Below are 14,427 nucleotides of genomic sequence, written 5' to 3' on the forward strand. Positions count from 1 at the left end.
GACTTTTATGACACAATTTCGATCACTTTTCATGAAACATTATGGCACCTTATAGAGTATACCAAATATCTTAGATACACATTTTTAGTACATATTCTAAATATATTATCAAGCACAGTTTGAGTTTTAGCTGTTCATTGAATCATTGTTCAACTACTTTTAAACAATACAAATATATTATGAATCATATTAATGCTTCTCAATCCTTTGCAAAGGTTCTTAACATGATCTCTGGGTCACAGGAAATCAATAAATGGAGTCCAACATTGTGATTCAAACCTTACGCGAAAACATAAAATAAGCGTTTTTTGGCAAAAAATGAACCTCATGGTGCCACCATTAGACTTTTGAATATGGTCAAAAAAATTTACAGGATGTCTTTATTGGTGAAAAGGAACACCCAAACAAAAATGCATCAGATTTTACGAAAGTGAGGGCAACTGATGCACCCTAATGCTCACCCTCCATATTGAAAAGCTCTTAGTGCTGTTAGAGCCATGTATCTCTCCACCCTAATAGAAGATAACAAAAATAATCTGAAATTCTTATTTAATACTGTAGCAAAATTAACTTGAAATTGACATATAAAAGCACTGAATCGTCTTGCGCCCGGTACCTGAGCAAACTTCTGGTCCTTTATGACCCGCAATGCCTACTTATATCAAAAGGTGCAAGCTCTCTGTTGTTACCTCAAATAGTGAAGGCTACAGCAAGGGGCAGAGCCTTTCCTTACAAAGCCCCACAGTTATGGAACAGTCTTCCAAGTAGTGTTTGGGGCTCAGACACAGTCTTAGTGTTTAAGTTAAGGCTGAAAACATATTTGTTTCGTCAAGCCTTTTGTTAATAGCTTTTTATTAGGTAAAGGAGCAGATCGGGAGGTTCCTCTGGCATAGAGAATTTTTGTAAAGTGGGATGTATGGATGCTGTCACCCCCCACTTTCACACATTCACTCAGGTTTGTTGAAGGTACAGTGGCTGTCTGTTTTATGTCCCAGGGCTCCCACATGTCTGTATTACTTTCTGGCTCTCCTTTTTAGTTATGCATAATTAAGCATAGTTAGTCTTGCAGGAGACCCTGTTTGTACTCAGCACACAATGTACACTGTTCTTAACCATTAGGTGACAATGGGCTTACTTAACGATGTGTTTCTCTGTGTCTGAGATACCACTGATATTGACCTTTTCTTCTCTCTGAACCTGCCTGATGCCCTACTTCAAGCTGAGGTTCTCTTTGCTTTGCTCCTATGGAGGACAGCGTAAAGATACACTTTGAATATGGCTCTAAACACTTACAGTTTTGTTATGATGACTACACTTGCCATAATAACTTTAGCAACAAAAATTATAAGCAAGTGTGACTGTCAAAGTATCCAGAAGAACTGTGTCTGGTTCTCCAAGATGCTCAGTAAAACTTACTGAAAACAAAATGTAATTTCATTCTGCACAAATTGTAACTGAGACTACGCTTTTCAAGCAAATTTTTACACAAAATATTGACTTTCATTTATTACTGTTTACTGCTCATTTTCATTATTGTATACATTTAATCTACTTATTTTTGAAGGCATCGTTGCTGTACAGCATTTCTTTGCATGCACCTAAGACTTTGGTGTGTGTGTGTGTGTGTGTGTGTATATATATATATATATATATATATATATATATATATATATATATATAATATTTGTGTGTGTATATATAGAGAACACTACATGGTTTTGCGAAGATATGAAGCATATCTTTGAGTGGTGAAATTTTATATCATGCCAGTGAAGTGAATGAGTGATATTTTTCAACACAAGGAGAAAGGAGATAAACTTCATATCTTTGCACCACTGTGTAATGTTTGTTATATACACACATCCGCAAAAAAATTATATATATATATATATATATATATATATATATATATATATATATATAAAATCAAGTTAATCAAAAATAATTTTAATTTCGAACTGGTTCGCCATGATGACAACATGCGTCCAGTCGGGGGAAAACACTGGGAGTGACATCATCTGAGTGAAACATCAGGAAATTTGTCACTCAGATCAGCAATGTATTTCATATGAAAAATGAGTTTTTCAACATGAGAAGCTAAACTTCATATCTTCAAGTCAACGTGTGATTTTCTTTCTATTATATAGACTCATTCACAAACAAAAAGTACCCAAATTTATCAAAACAATTCATTGATATCCTCATGAGTGACATTGAAAATGATTATACATACGGGCCACTTTTTCCATGGAATAAAAACATGTATTCTATTTCCTTCTAGTGGGTTTATTGATGGCATGCAATAATATCATATTGCTTATCCCCCATGTATTACACCACTCTCCCCAATGGAGAATGAGTGTGCAATATTGTTATAATATTGCATGTTGTCAAGACAACATGATGTCACACGTCGGGGCTCATGCAACGATCGAATGACAAAAATGTTCCTGCTGCGCATGCGCAGAATCATTTCTTTGTTGGCCAGGAAAGAGAGAAGACAAGGCTAATCCAGTGCCAGGTTTAAGCACTAAATAAATAAACTGAAATTAAAGATGCGCTGAACACCCAAAAGGCTACCAAAACTTCATTATATATTCTTCATGCATATTTTCAAGAGAAAAGCATACCAACGGATATCAAGAAACTGGAAAATAGACACGTCGGAGATGTAAAATTCTGTGCTAGTGATTGACTGTGAGAATTTGTAAACAAACATGTTTGCGTCATTAAAACTGGAAGATTTTGAGAGAATTTTGGCTGCCAGATTGCTCTGTTATGTGTAGCTGTCAATGTTGATTTTAAAAGTAACTAAGTAAATTACACAGGGATACTACTACTACTACTACTACTACTACTACTACTAATAATAATAATAATGACTCCACTAGCATTAGTCTGCGCAAGCATTGGCCTGTGCTAACACTATGCTAGCTAGAAGGTAACTGGACTGCTGTGCTAATAGCACTGAGTCGCTGGTAAGCTTGTGTTGGCCTTCACTAATGCTACTGCTTAGACGGTTGGAAGCTAACTGGACTACCGCGCTAACAGCCCCGAGTCACGGGTAAGCTAGCGTTGGCCTTTGAGAATGCTGATATGAAGTGTGTATGTATCATAATAATAATATTTGCTGGCTTTTTTTCATGGTCTATCAGATGTATTCTATTCAGCTAGCATGATATTGAGTGAGTCTTTGAATTGTTCAATATCATGCTAGCTGAATGGAAGATATCTGATAGACCACGAAAAAAAGCCAGCCAATATCATTTAACCCTCTGGGATCAAAAGCTTCACTGGCAAAGCTCGACAGGTTCAGAATGAGGTCATGTATTTAGATAAGTATCTTTGCGAGTTTTTCATCATACAAGCATGATAAACATACAGTTACAGTAGGTCCATAAATATTTGAACAGAGACAACATTTTTCTAATTTTGGTTCTGTACATTACCACAATGAATTTTGAACAAAACAATTCAGATGCAGTTGAAGTTCAGACTTTCAGCTTTAATTCAGTGGGTTGAACAAAATTATTGCATAAAAATGTGATGAACTAAAGCATTATTTAAACACAATCCCTTCGTTTCAGGGGCTCAAAAGTAATTGGACAAATTAAATAATTGTAAATAAAATGTTCATTTCTAATACTTGGTTGAAAACCCTTTGTTGGCAATGACTGCCTGAAGTCTTGAACTCATGGACATCACCAGACGCTGTGTTTCCTCCTTTTTAATGCTCTGCCAGGCCTTTACTGCAGCGGTTTTCAGTTGCTGTTTGTTTGTGGGCCTTTCTGTCTGAAGTTTAGTCTTTAACAAGTGAAATGCATGCTCAATTGGGTTGAGATCAGGTGACTGACTTGGCCATTCAAGAATATTCCACTTCTTTGCTTTAATAAACTCCTGGGTTGCTTTGGCTTTATGTTTTGGGTCATTGTCCATCTGTATTATGAAATGCCGACCAATCAGTTTGGCTGCATTTGGCTGGATTTGAGCACACAGTATGTCTCTGAATACCTCAGAATTCATCCGGCTGCTTCTGTCCTGTGTCACATCATCAATAAACACTAGTGACCCAGTGCCACTGGCAGCCATGCGTGCCCAAGCCATCACACTGTCTCCGCCGTGTTTTACAGATGATGTGGTATGCTTTGGATCATGAGCTGTACCACGCCTTCGCCATACTTTTTTCTTTCCATCATTCTGGTAGAGGTTGATCTTGGTTTCATCTGTCCAAAGAATGTTCTTCCAGAACTGTGGTGGCTTTTTTGGATGTTTTTTAGCAAAGTCCAATCTAGCCTTTTTATTCTTGAGGCTTATGAGTGGCTTGCACTGTGCAGTGAACCCTCTGTATTTACTTTCATACAGTCTTCTCTTTATGGTAGATTTGGATATTGATAGGCCTACCTCCTGGAGAGTGTTGTTCACTTGGTTGGCTGTTGTGAAGGGGTTTCTCTTCACCATGGAAATTATTCTGCGATCATCCACCACTGTTGTCTTCTGTGGGCGTCCAGGTCTTTTTGCATTGATGAGTTCACCAGTGCTTTCTTTCTTTCTTTCTTTCTTTCTTTCTTTCTTTCTTTCTTTCTTTCTTTCTCAGGATGTACCAAACTGTAGATTTTGCCACTCCTAATATTGTAGCAATTTCTCGGATGGGTTTTTTCTGTTTTCGCAGCTTAAGGATGGCTTGTTTCACCTGCATGGAGAGCTCCTTTGACCGCATGTTTTCTTCACAGCAAAATCTTCCAAATGCAAGCACCACACCTCAAATCAACTCCAGGCCTTTTATCTGCTTAACTGAGAATGGCATAACAAAGGAATTGCCCACACCTGCCCATGAAATAGCCTTTGAGTCAATTGTCCAATTACTTTTGGTCCCTTTAAAAACAGGGTGGCACATGTTAAGGAGCTGAAACTCCTAAACCCTTCATCCAATTTTAATGTGGATACCCTCAAATGAAAGCTGAAAGTCTGGACTTTATGTCCATGTCCATTATATAACTATAACCTGAATATGTTTTAGTAAACAGGTAAAAAAAAACAAAATTTGTGTCAGTGTCCAAATATATATGGACCTAACTGTATTCACAGAAATTTTATACTTTACACTTTCCTATGTGCCCACTGTCAAATAATATTATAGTTTTTAAATTACCTAAATTAGATGACACATAAAACTTGTCACCTTACTCAATCACACCGGAGTCGGAGCGCTGAGAGTGCACTTACACATTCATAAAAGACTATTCACATGGTAATGGCATGATAACCACCTTTACTCTTTTGGTTTTGATTGGTTTCTCCTTCATGGTGGGAACGCCCACCGTAAACAGGATAAAATCTGTCAGACAAAGTTCAGGCTATTTGGAGGTAAAACTTGTTTCAAGATGGCATGTGGATTTTATGCACTTTGGATGATTCAAGACAGCAATTCAATTTCAGGACAGTGATTTAATTCATGATTCAGGACAGTGATTCAATTTCAGGACAGTGAATCAATTCATGATTCGGACAGTGATTCAGTTCAATCTTGAGAACTGTGACACTGATGATGAGCGGTGCTTATTTTTTTTTACTTTGACTTGATCCAGCCGAAGATCAACTCGAGGAATTGTAAATATTTCTTCTATTTATTATGGGCACGGTGGTGTACTGGTTACCACTGTTGCCTCACAGCAAGAAGGTTCTGGGTGCAAGTGCAGCGGCCAACGAGGGCCTTTCTGTGTGGAGTTTGCATGTTCTCCCCATGTCTGTGTGGGTTTCCTCCGGGTGCTCTGGTTTCCCCCACAGTCCAAAGATATGCAGGTTAGGCTAATTGGTGGCTCTAAATCAGGGGTGGGGGACCTTTTTCCTATCAAGGGCCATTTCGAGTTTTATAACATCCTATGGGGGCCAAACTAAATTTTTTAACCCATAACTGCTGCTGAAAATTTTAAGATGCAGCCCATTTATTTTAGCTTTCTTTCATGCTATTCAAATTAAAAAGCAACTTTATTTGTGTAACTTTGTTTTATCCCTTTTTAATCTTCCCATTTTCTTGTTAAATTTTATCCACCTCTCATTGTTTTAATGCTCTGTTTATCGTCTTGTGTTCTTACTGATTTTATATGTACTGATGTCAAGCACTTTGAGCATTTCATGTAATGAAGATGCTACAATATAATATTTTACCAATTATTATTATATCTGGCTGACCTAATGTAAAAGCTGGAACTGCTTCTCTTTGGCGAGGCGTCTGATGTCAGATGGTACAGATGACGATGCTACTTGCAGCTGGTTTTCCAAGTTTGGGTCAGTCAGTCTTGAGCGGAACTGATTCTTTGCAAGAGTCAGTTTTGAGAACTGCTCACAGCAGTAGGTTGTCCCAAACAGTGATGCAAACTTCAGTGCATGTCTCCTCAGAATGGGAAAATCCTCAGGACACACATACAGTTTGTAGAACTCAAGCAGAGGAAGGTGGTTGTACCTAGCTTTGAGCTCATTGTTGCTTTGCAGCTCAAACAAATCGTCACCTTTGGTAGTGCCATTCATGGATTGCAAAGACAGCATTTCCTCCTACGTATCAAACTCGGCTGTAATCCCACGCACAAAAATGGCGAGTTGGGCGGTATTTGTGATGTCTGTTGTCTCATTGCGGGCTAAAGAGAAAAACTGAAATTCCCTTGTAGTATCCTTCAGTGTTTTCACAATGTCTTGTGCCATGTCAGTAATCCGATTGGAGATGGTTCTTCGAGACAAACTGAAACTTTGGAAAAGTTTCACTTTGCCTGGTGCGAGCAGTTCCGCAGTGGCAACAAGGCACTCCTTCACAAACTCCCTTTCTGAATGTGGTTTCAGTTTCTTAGCGATTAGCTCACTTACCAAAATACTAGCCTGTGTAATGTTTTCTTGGTTACCTTGAGGTCTTGTGAATGTTGCTTGTTGGGTGCCCAAACTCCGCCGAAGAGCATTAATTTTATCCACACGCACTTGTCCTTTTAGCTCGTCCAGCTTGGTTGTGTTTGGTGCTGTAATGACGCCCCAGATTAGCCTTTTTCATTACTGCAAGGGCGTCCCCACAAACTATGCAAACTGGCTTGCTTTTTACTTCTATGAAAAGATAATCATTTGTCCATTTTTCCTGAAAAGCACGACATTCCTCATCTACCTTTCTCTTCTTCATACTCGCCATGGTGTGTTTTGGTGAAATCATTAAACAGTCTGTCTGTGCCCATTAAATGACGTGACGTGACCGTGCATGACCACACTCTGCTCATGTGGGATTCAGGACCCTGACCTTGGCCTGGAAAGACAACCACTCGCCTATTTTAATAATTGCGGTCTCATTTTTTCTGATGTAATTTTTTTTTGTGTGTGTGAGTAATTATGAGTCATCTTGCGGACTGTATATGGCCCGGAGGCCGGACATTCCTCACCCCTGCTCTAAATTGACCGTAGGTGTGAATGGTTGTTTGTGTCTATGTGTCAGCCCTGTGATGACCTAGAGACTTGTCCAGGGTGTACCCTGCCTCTCGCCCATAGTCAGCTAAGATAAGCTCCAGCTTGCCTGTACAGGATAAGCGGCTATGGATATATACAGTGCCTTGCAAAAGCATTCATCCCCCTTGGTGTTTGTCCTGTTTTGTCACATTACAAGCTGGAATTAAAATGGATTTTTGGGGGGTTAGCACCATTTGATTTACACAACATGCCTACCACTTTAAAGGTGCGCATTGTTTTTGTATTGTGACACAAACAATAATTAAGATGAAAAAACAGAAATCTGGAGTGTGCATAGGTATTCACCCCCTTTTGTATGAAACCTCTAAATAAGAGCTGTTCCAACCAATTCACTTCATAAGTCATATAATTAGTTGATTAAGATCCACCTGTGTGCAATCAAAGTGTCACATGATCTGTCACACGATGTCTGTATAAATCAACCTGTTCTGGAAGGACCCTGACTCTGCAACACTACTAGCCTAAGCAAGCAACATGAGAACCAAGGAGCACTCCAAACAGGTCAGAGACAAAGTTGTGAAGAAGTATACATCAGGGTTGGGTTATAAAAAATATCCCAGGGAGCACCATTAAATCCATTACAGCAAAATGGAAAGAACATAACACCACTACAAACTTGACAAGAGAAGGCCACCCACCAAAACTTACAGACCAGACAAGGAGGACATTAATCAGAGATGCAACAAAGACACCAAAGATAACACTGAAGGAGCTGCAAAGATCCACAGCAATGATGGGAGTATCTGTCCATTGGACCACTTTAAGCTGTACACCCCACAGAATGGGGCTTTATGGAAGAGTGGCCAGAAAAAAGCCATTGCTGAAGAAAACACGTTTGGAGTTTGCCCAACAGCATGTGGCAGCCTCCCCAAACACATGGAAGAAGATTCTCTGGTCAAATGAGACAAAAATTGAACTTTTTGGCTATCATGGGAAATGCCATGTGTGGTGCAAACCCAACACCCTGAGAACACCATCCCTACAATGAAGCATGGTGGTGGCAGCATCATGCTGTGGGGATGTTTTTCATCTGCAGGGACAGGAAAGCTGGTCAGGACTGAAGCAGACACGCAGCTTGTGAACAGGCAAGGCAGGCAACTGCTTGGGGCCCCCTGGCCCAGGGGCCCCCTGAGAGTTGGGGTCCGAGGGCTTATTTATTTTGTTTTTTCTTGTTTTTATTGTTCTTTACCATTGTATTTTCACATTTGGAATTTAAAAAAATTTGGTTTCATAGATTTTTCGTTGTGTCAGATTATTTATAACATATTGGTGATGAACACTGGTCAGAAGGGCCCCCTGGAAATTTTTGCTTGGGGCCACAACAGACTCTAGAATCGCCTCTGGACTTAAGGAAAGATGGATGGCACTAAATACAGGGCAATTCTGGAGGAAAGCCTGTTTGAGTCAGTCAGAGGTTGCAGATTGGGATGAAGGTTCACAGTCGAGCAGGACAATGACCCTAAACATACTGCTAAAGCTACACTGGAGTGGTTTAAAGGGAAACATTTAAATGCATTGGAATGGCCTAGTCAAAGCCCAGACTTCAATCCAATTGAGAATCTGTGGCATAACTTGAAGATTGCTGTACACCAACGCAACCCATCTAACTTGCAGGAGCTGGAGCAGTTTTGCCTTGAGGAATGGACAAAAATCCCAGTGGCTAGATGTGCTAAGCTAATAGAGACATACTCCAAGAGACTTGCAGCTGTAATTGTAGTAAAAGGTGGCTCTATAAAGTATTGACTTTGGGAGGGGAATACTTATGCACACTCCAGATTTCTTTTTTTTTTCATCTTAATTATTGTTTTGTGTCACAATAAAACAATGTGCACCTTTGAAGTGGTAGGCATGTTGTGTAAATCAAATGGTGCTACCCCCCCCCCCCCCCCCCAAAAAAAAAAAAAAAAAATCCAATTTATTACCAGCTTGTAATGCGACAAAACAGGGCAAACACTAAAGGGGATGAATACTTTTGCAAGGCACTGTGTGTGTGTGTGTGTGTGTGTGTGTGTATATATATATATATATATATATATATATATATATATATACACACTAGTGCATTTCAAAAAATTAGAATACTATGAAAAAGTTCATTTTTTTCATAATTTAATTCAAAAAGGTAAGCTTTCATATATTCTATATTCATTACATGTAAAGTGAAATATTTAAAGCCTTTTTTGTTTTAATTTTGATGATTATGATTATAGCTCATGAAAATCAGACATCCAGTATCTCAAATTATTAGAATATTCCCTAAGATCAATCAAAAAAAGGATTTACAATACAGAAATGTCCAACTTCTGAAAAGTATATTCATTTATACACTCAATACTTGGTTGGGGCTCCTTTACCATGAATTACTGTATCAATGCGGTGTGGCATGGAGGTGATCAGTCTGTGGCACTGCTGAGGTGTTATTGAAGCCCAGGTTGCTTTAATAGTGGCCTTCAGTGTATCTGTATTTTTGGGTCAAGTGTTTCTCATCTTCCTCTTGACAATACCCCATAGATTCTCTATGGGGTTCAGGTCAGGCAAGTTGGCTGGCCAATCAAACACAGTAATATCATGGTCAGCAAACCATTTGGTAGTAGTTTTGTCACTGTGGGTAGGTGCTAAGTCCTGCTGGAAAAGGAAATCAGCATCTCCAAAAAGCTCATCAGCAGATGGAAGCATGAAGTGCTCTAAAATCTCCTGGTAGATGGCTGTGTTGACTTTGGACTTGATAAAATATAGTGGACCAACACCAGCATATGACATGGCACCCCAAATCATCACAGACCGTGGAAACTTCACACTGGGCTTCAAATACCTTGGATTCTGTGCCTCTCCACTCTTCCTCCAGACTCTAGAACTGTGATTTCCAAATTAAATGCAAAATGTACTTTCATCTGAAAAGAGGACTTTGGACCACTGAGCAACAGCCCATTTCTTTCTCTTCTTAGCCCAGATAAGACACTTCTGACATTGTCTCTGGCTCAGGAGTAGCTTGATATTAGGAATGCGAAAGTTGTATCCCCTTTCTTGAAGATGTCTGTTCGTGATGGGTCTTGATATACTGACACCAGCCTCAGTCCACTCCTTGTGAAGCTCTCCCAAGTTCTTGAATCAACTTTTCTTGACAATCCTCTCAAGACTGCGGCCATCCCTGTTGCTTGTGCACCTTTTCCAGCCACCCTTTTCAGCAATGACCTTTTGTGGCTTACCCTCCTTGTGGAGGGCATCAGTGATCATCTTCTGGACAACATTCAAGTCAGCAGTCTTCCCCATGATTGTGGTTGTGTGTACTGAACTAGACCGAGAGATACACTGTGTTCATACTGTTTTACTCAAATTCGAAATGAAATATTCTAATATTTTGAGATGTTTTTTTTTTTGTTTTTGTACTGTATGCCATACTGATTAAAATTAAAATAGAAAAATGCTTGAAACATTTTAGTTTATGTGTAATGAGTCTATAATATATAACATTTTCACTTTCTTAAATAACTGATGGAAAATATTGAACTTTTTCACAATATTCTAATTTTTTGAGATGCACTAGTGTGTGTGTATATATATATATATATTTATTTTATTTTTTTTTCATTGCTATGTGCATATATTTGGACAGTGGGGTCCAAAATATAAACAAATTTGTGATAGAAGGGCAAGTTGTTCATTCACTGCACTAATGAATGTAAGCAGTGCTGCCGGAAATGCAACAGCTGCACTTTTAAAATGGAAATGCTTGACAGCACTGAATGCAAGTAGTCCATTCTTCCACCTGGCAATCATTGTTACACAGATTGGCTCTGATTCCACCGCCACCCTTACGAATGTAAAGTGGTTACTGAAAATGACTGAATAATAAATGAATGAACATTAATTATATAACATCCACATTAAATCATATCATATTATTACTTATATGAAAAGTAAAACCTGTGTGGGTTATTGAGGGAGCATCTTTAAGAAGAAGAAGGGCATTCATTTCTCCAGTATAGTTACAGAGCGTAGCATACAGTCATAGTAGAATGTATGCCAAGGCACAGTGAAGCTGTTTTGGGGACTCATGGCGGCCTAACAACTAAGACAATTTTCCTTTATAATAATTATAATTTTTAAAATACTTTTACTGTTTAGTACGTTGTATGTTTAATTTGGAAGAACATCGGTGGTTTGGTGGCTGATAGCATTGCTGGTTCCAGGGTCCCCTGGCCCATTCTGAGCTTGAGTTACTGTCTGATTACTGTGTCTGTGTGAGTTTTGCATATTCTCCCCTTGTCCATGTGAGTTTCTCTGTAGTCTCCAATTTCTTCCCATCTCCCAAAAATGTCAAGGACTGGCTACTTGCCCATAGGTGTGAATAAGTATATGAATCTGTGTGCATGGGGACCTGTGATTGATTTGCCTCCCATCCAGGTTGTACTGTCTTCGCTGGATCCACTGCAACCTTGAACAGGATAAAGCAATAACTGAACATGAATTGATCACTGAACATTCTTCATTATATTTTGATAATCAGATCATCTCATGAAGTACAATACAGGACAGAGTTGACACATCCTCTGAAGCATTATGAACATATCATCTCTTTTATTTACATTTCTTTTTCAAATGTTAACATTTTTGGGTATCTCATCAGGTTGGCATTTTAAATCTTTTCTCAGCAAAATAAACTTGACACAAGTAAAACAGATGTAGACAAAAGTTTTATTTACACCATACAACATTTTTCATTTTTAAATATTTTATACAGGGCTGCAGATGAGAGAGCTTGCTGAATGCCTCCAAGCAGTTTCTGCAGTATTAAAGTTGTGAAATATATTATTCATATAAAAGTGAGTATTACATTTATTGCATTTAAAGCAATGAAGAATGTAGCTTGACAAACATTCATTTTTAAATGACAGGAAAAATCCTCCTTTCCTCTCCAAATGTTTTTTTGTGTCAAAGTAAAAAGTGTAGTAATGGCCAAACTGACTTGGTATAAACCTTTTAAAAACCTGCATAAGTATGTACATTGTGCTCCTGGACTCAGTCACCACTGAACTAAAAAAAAAAACCTGAGCCCAATGAAGCTTTTGGGTTGACGTAGCATAGTGTTACGGTGTGTTTTCTATTTTTGAGGTCTCATCTAGAAAGATATACCTTTGTAGATCCAATTCTCTTCAACGGATATGTTCAAAACACATGATGGTTATATTATACACCTTGCTGCTCCCTCACTAAGTACACTAGTGAGAATACAAAAAAAAAATGTTTTTGTCTTTTAAATCATTTATACCTCCTTTTGTCCTTTTTAAAATCTTATTGGCACATAATGTCCCTGCTATATTTCTAGGACCCAGATATGTCTTGCCAAGGCTGCCTGTAGTGATTTCCACTTTTTTCCAGTGCAAAATATGTCCTGCTTCCTCCATTCCTCCGATTACACCTCTGTTTGGAAGTCTCCCTCTTGGACATCCAGTGGAAGGTTTACACATTTTTCCCACTCAGCAGGAGTCATCTCCAGAGAATCCTTGGTATCTGACTCCAGTACATTCATTGTGGCGTAGTTTGGGTACTCACAGGTTGGGTTGTAACTTTCCCAAGGGTTTTTATTAGGCATTGCCTTATCCTGTGCAAGAAAACAGGAAGAGACACTGGTATTTCAGAAAGGACAAATTGGATATGGCTACACATTTGGGCTACTATGTAGAGTGTTCAATGTATGTTTAACAGATTAAAAAAATATGTCTAAAAATCGTGAATCATAAACATGCCCAAGCTGGTCAATAAACAGGTCTATAAAATACTACCTTTTAGTATAGTACAGTACAGTATAGTACAATCCAAGATCTTTTTTGATACAAAACTAAAGTCCTGATTCAAGGGTCAGAAAACAATATTTATAAAATAATTCTGTGTGTTCTACTTCATGACAGGCATGTAAATTGCCATGTGCACATTAATCTAGTACCATGGTGATTAAAGGGGGAAAGACATATCAGACAACAGGGCTCAACATTAACACTAGTCCGACTGTCCCGGACAAGTCAAATCTGCATCTGCCTGTCCAACGGGACAAGTTGAATCATTCCCAACTCTCCTGGAAGTTCTGGGAGTCTCTTGCATATTCATAGTGGCTCCCTGATGTCCACAAATTAGATATAATATCCCAGAATCTAGAGGGAGCAGGCAAGAGAGAGAGAGAGAGCGAGCATGCTGATTACTCTGTCTTGCTAAGTAGACCAATCAGTTTTCTGTGTGGGCGGGCTTTACGTCTTCTCTTCCGGACCGAGAGTCCATCAGTTCAGTGTATTCAGGAGCATCATGGCAGAGTGCCCCAAAAAATGAAAATACAAAACCCACTTCACCTCAGACTACACAAACATGTACCTTTGCCTAATAGGGGTAAAAAAAATTATGACAGTGTTGCGTGCTGTACTGTTTGCAGCAGTGACTTTAGCATTGCCCATCATGGGTTAAATGATTATAAAAGACGTGTTGAGGTGAGTTTCAGTGGCATCGTTAGACCCTATCACTCGGGGTTATAGCCCCAGGTATTTTGAGCCTAGCCCTGGGTATTTTTGCCCTAAAAAAAGTAAGAGATTAATAGAAAACAACTGACTGAAACAGATTGGAACTTGACTTGTGTCTGAAGATGGAGGGGGAGAGGGGAGGGCATAATTGAGCGCTGCACAATGCACAATCAAAATTTTGATAACCGCCAAGAGAAGAACATTCAGAACTGGATGGAAGATGACTTCAAAAAAACAATCCATTATTGTTGGATTTTTCAAGATGAAAACAGATGGTAAGTCAGTCATCAACCATGGGTGTATATATAGAATGTATCAACAATGTAACCTATCGAATTACGATGATGCACAAAAACCACTCCATGTAGCCTGGCTATATTGGATTTACAGTGTAGGGTCTGTATGATTAGCATGCCAGGCTAGCTCA

General features: G+C 38.8%; 1 protein-coding gene across 1 annotated transcript in view; it reads right to left on the bottom strand.

Moving 5' to 3' along the window:
- Positions 1-12,161: 12,161 nt before the first annotated feature.
- The window catches only part of adgrb3 (adhesion G protein-coupled receptor B3), a 722,174-nt gene continuing 719,908 nt past the window's right edge, over positions 12,162-14,427 (bottom strand). Inside the window, exon 31 of the mRNA XM_060916854.1 lies at positions 12,162-13,096. Coding sequence (XP_060772837.1) covers positions 12,908-13,096 — 189 coding nt within the window. The 3' untranslated portion in view covers positions 12,162-12,907. The remainder of the gene's footprint in view (positions 13,097-14,427) is intronic.

Source organism: Neoarius graeffei, chromosome 3 (assembly GCF_027579695.1).
Source record: "Neoarius graeffei isolate fNeoGra1 chromosome 3, fNeoGra1.pri, whole genome shotgun sequence".
NCBI lineage: Eukaryota > Metazoa > Chordata > Actinopteri > Siluriformes > Ariidae > Neoarius > Neoarius graeffei.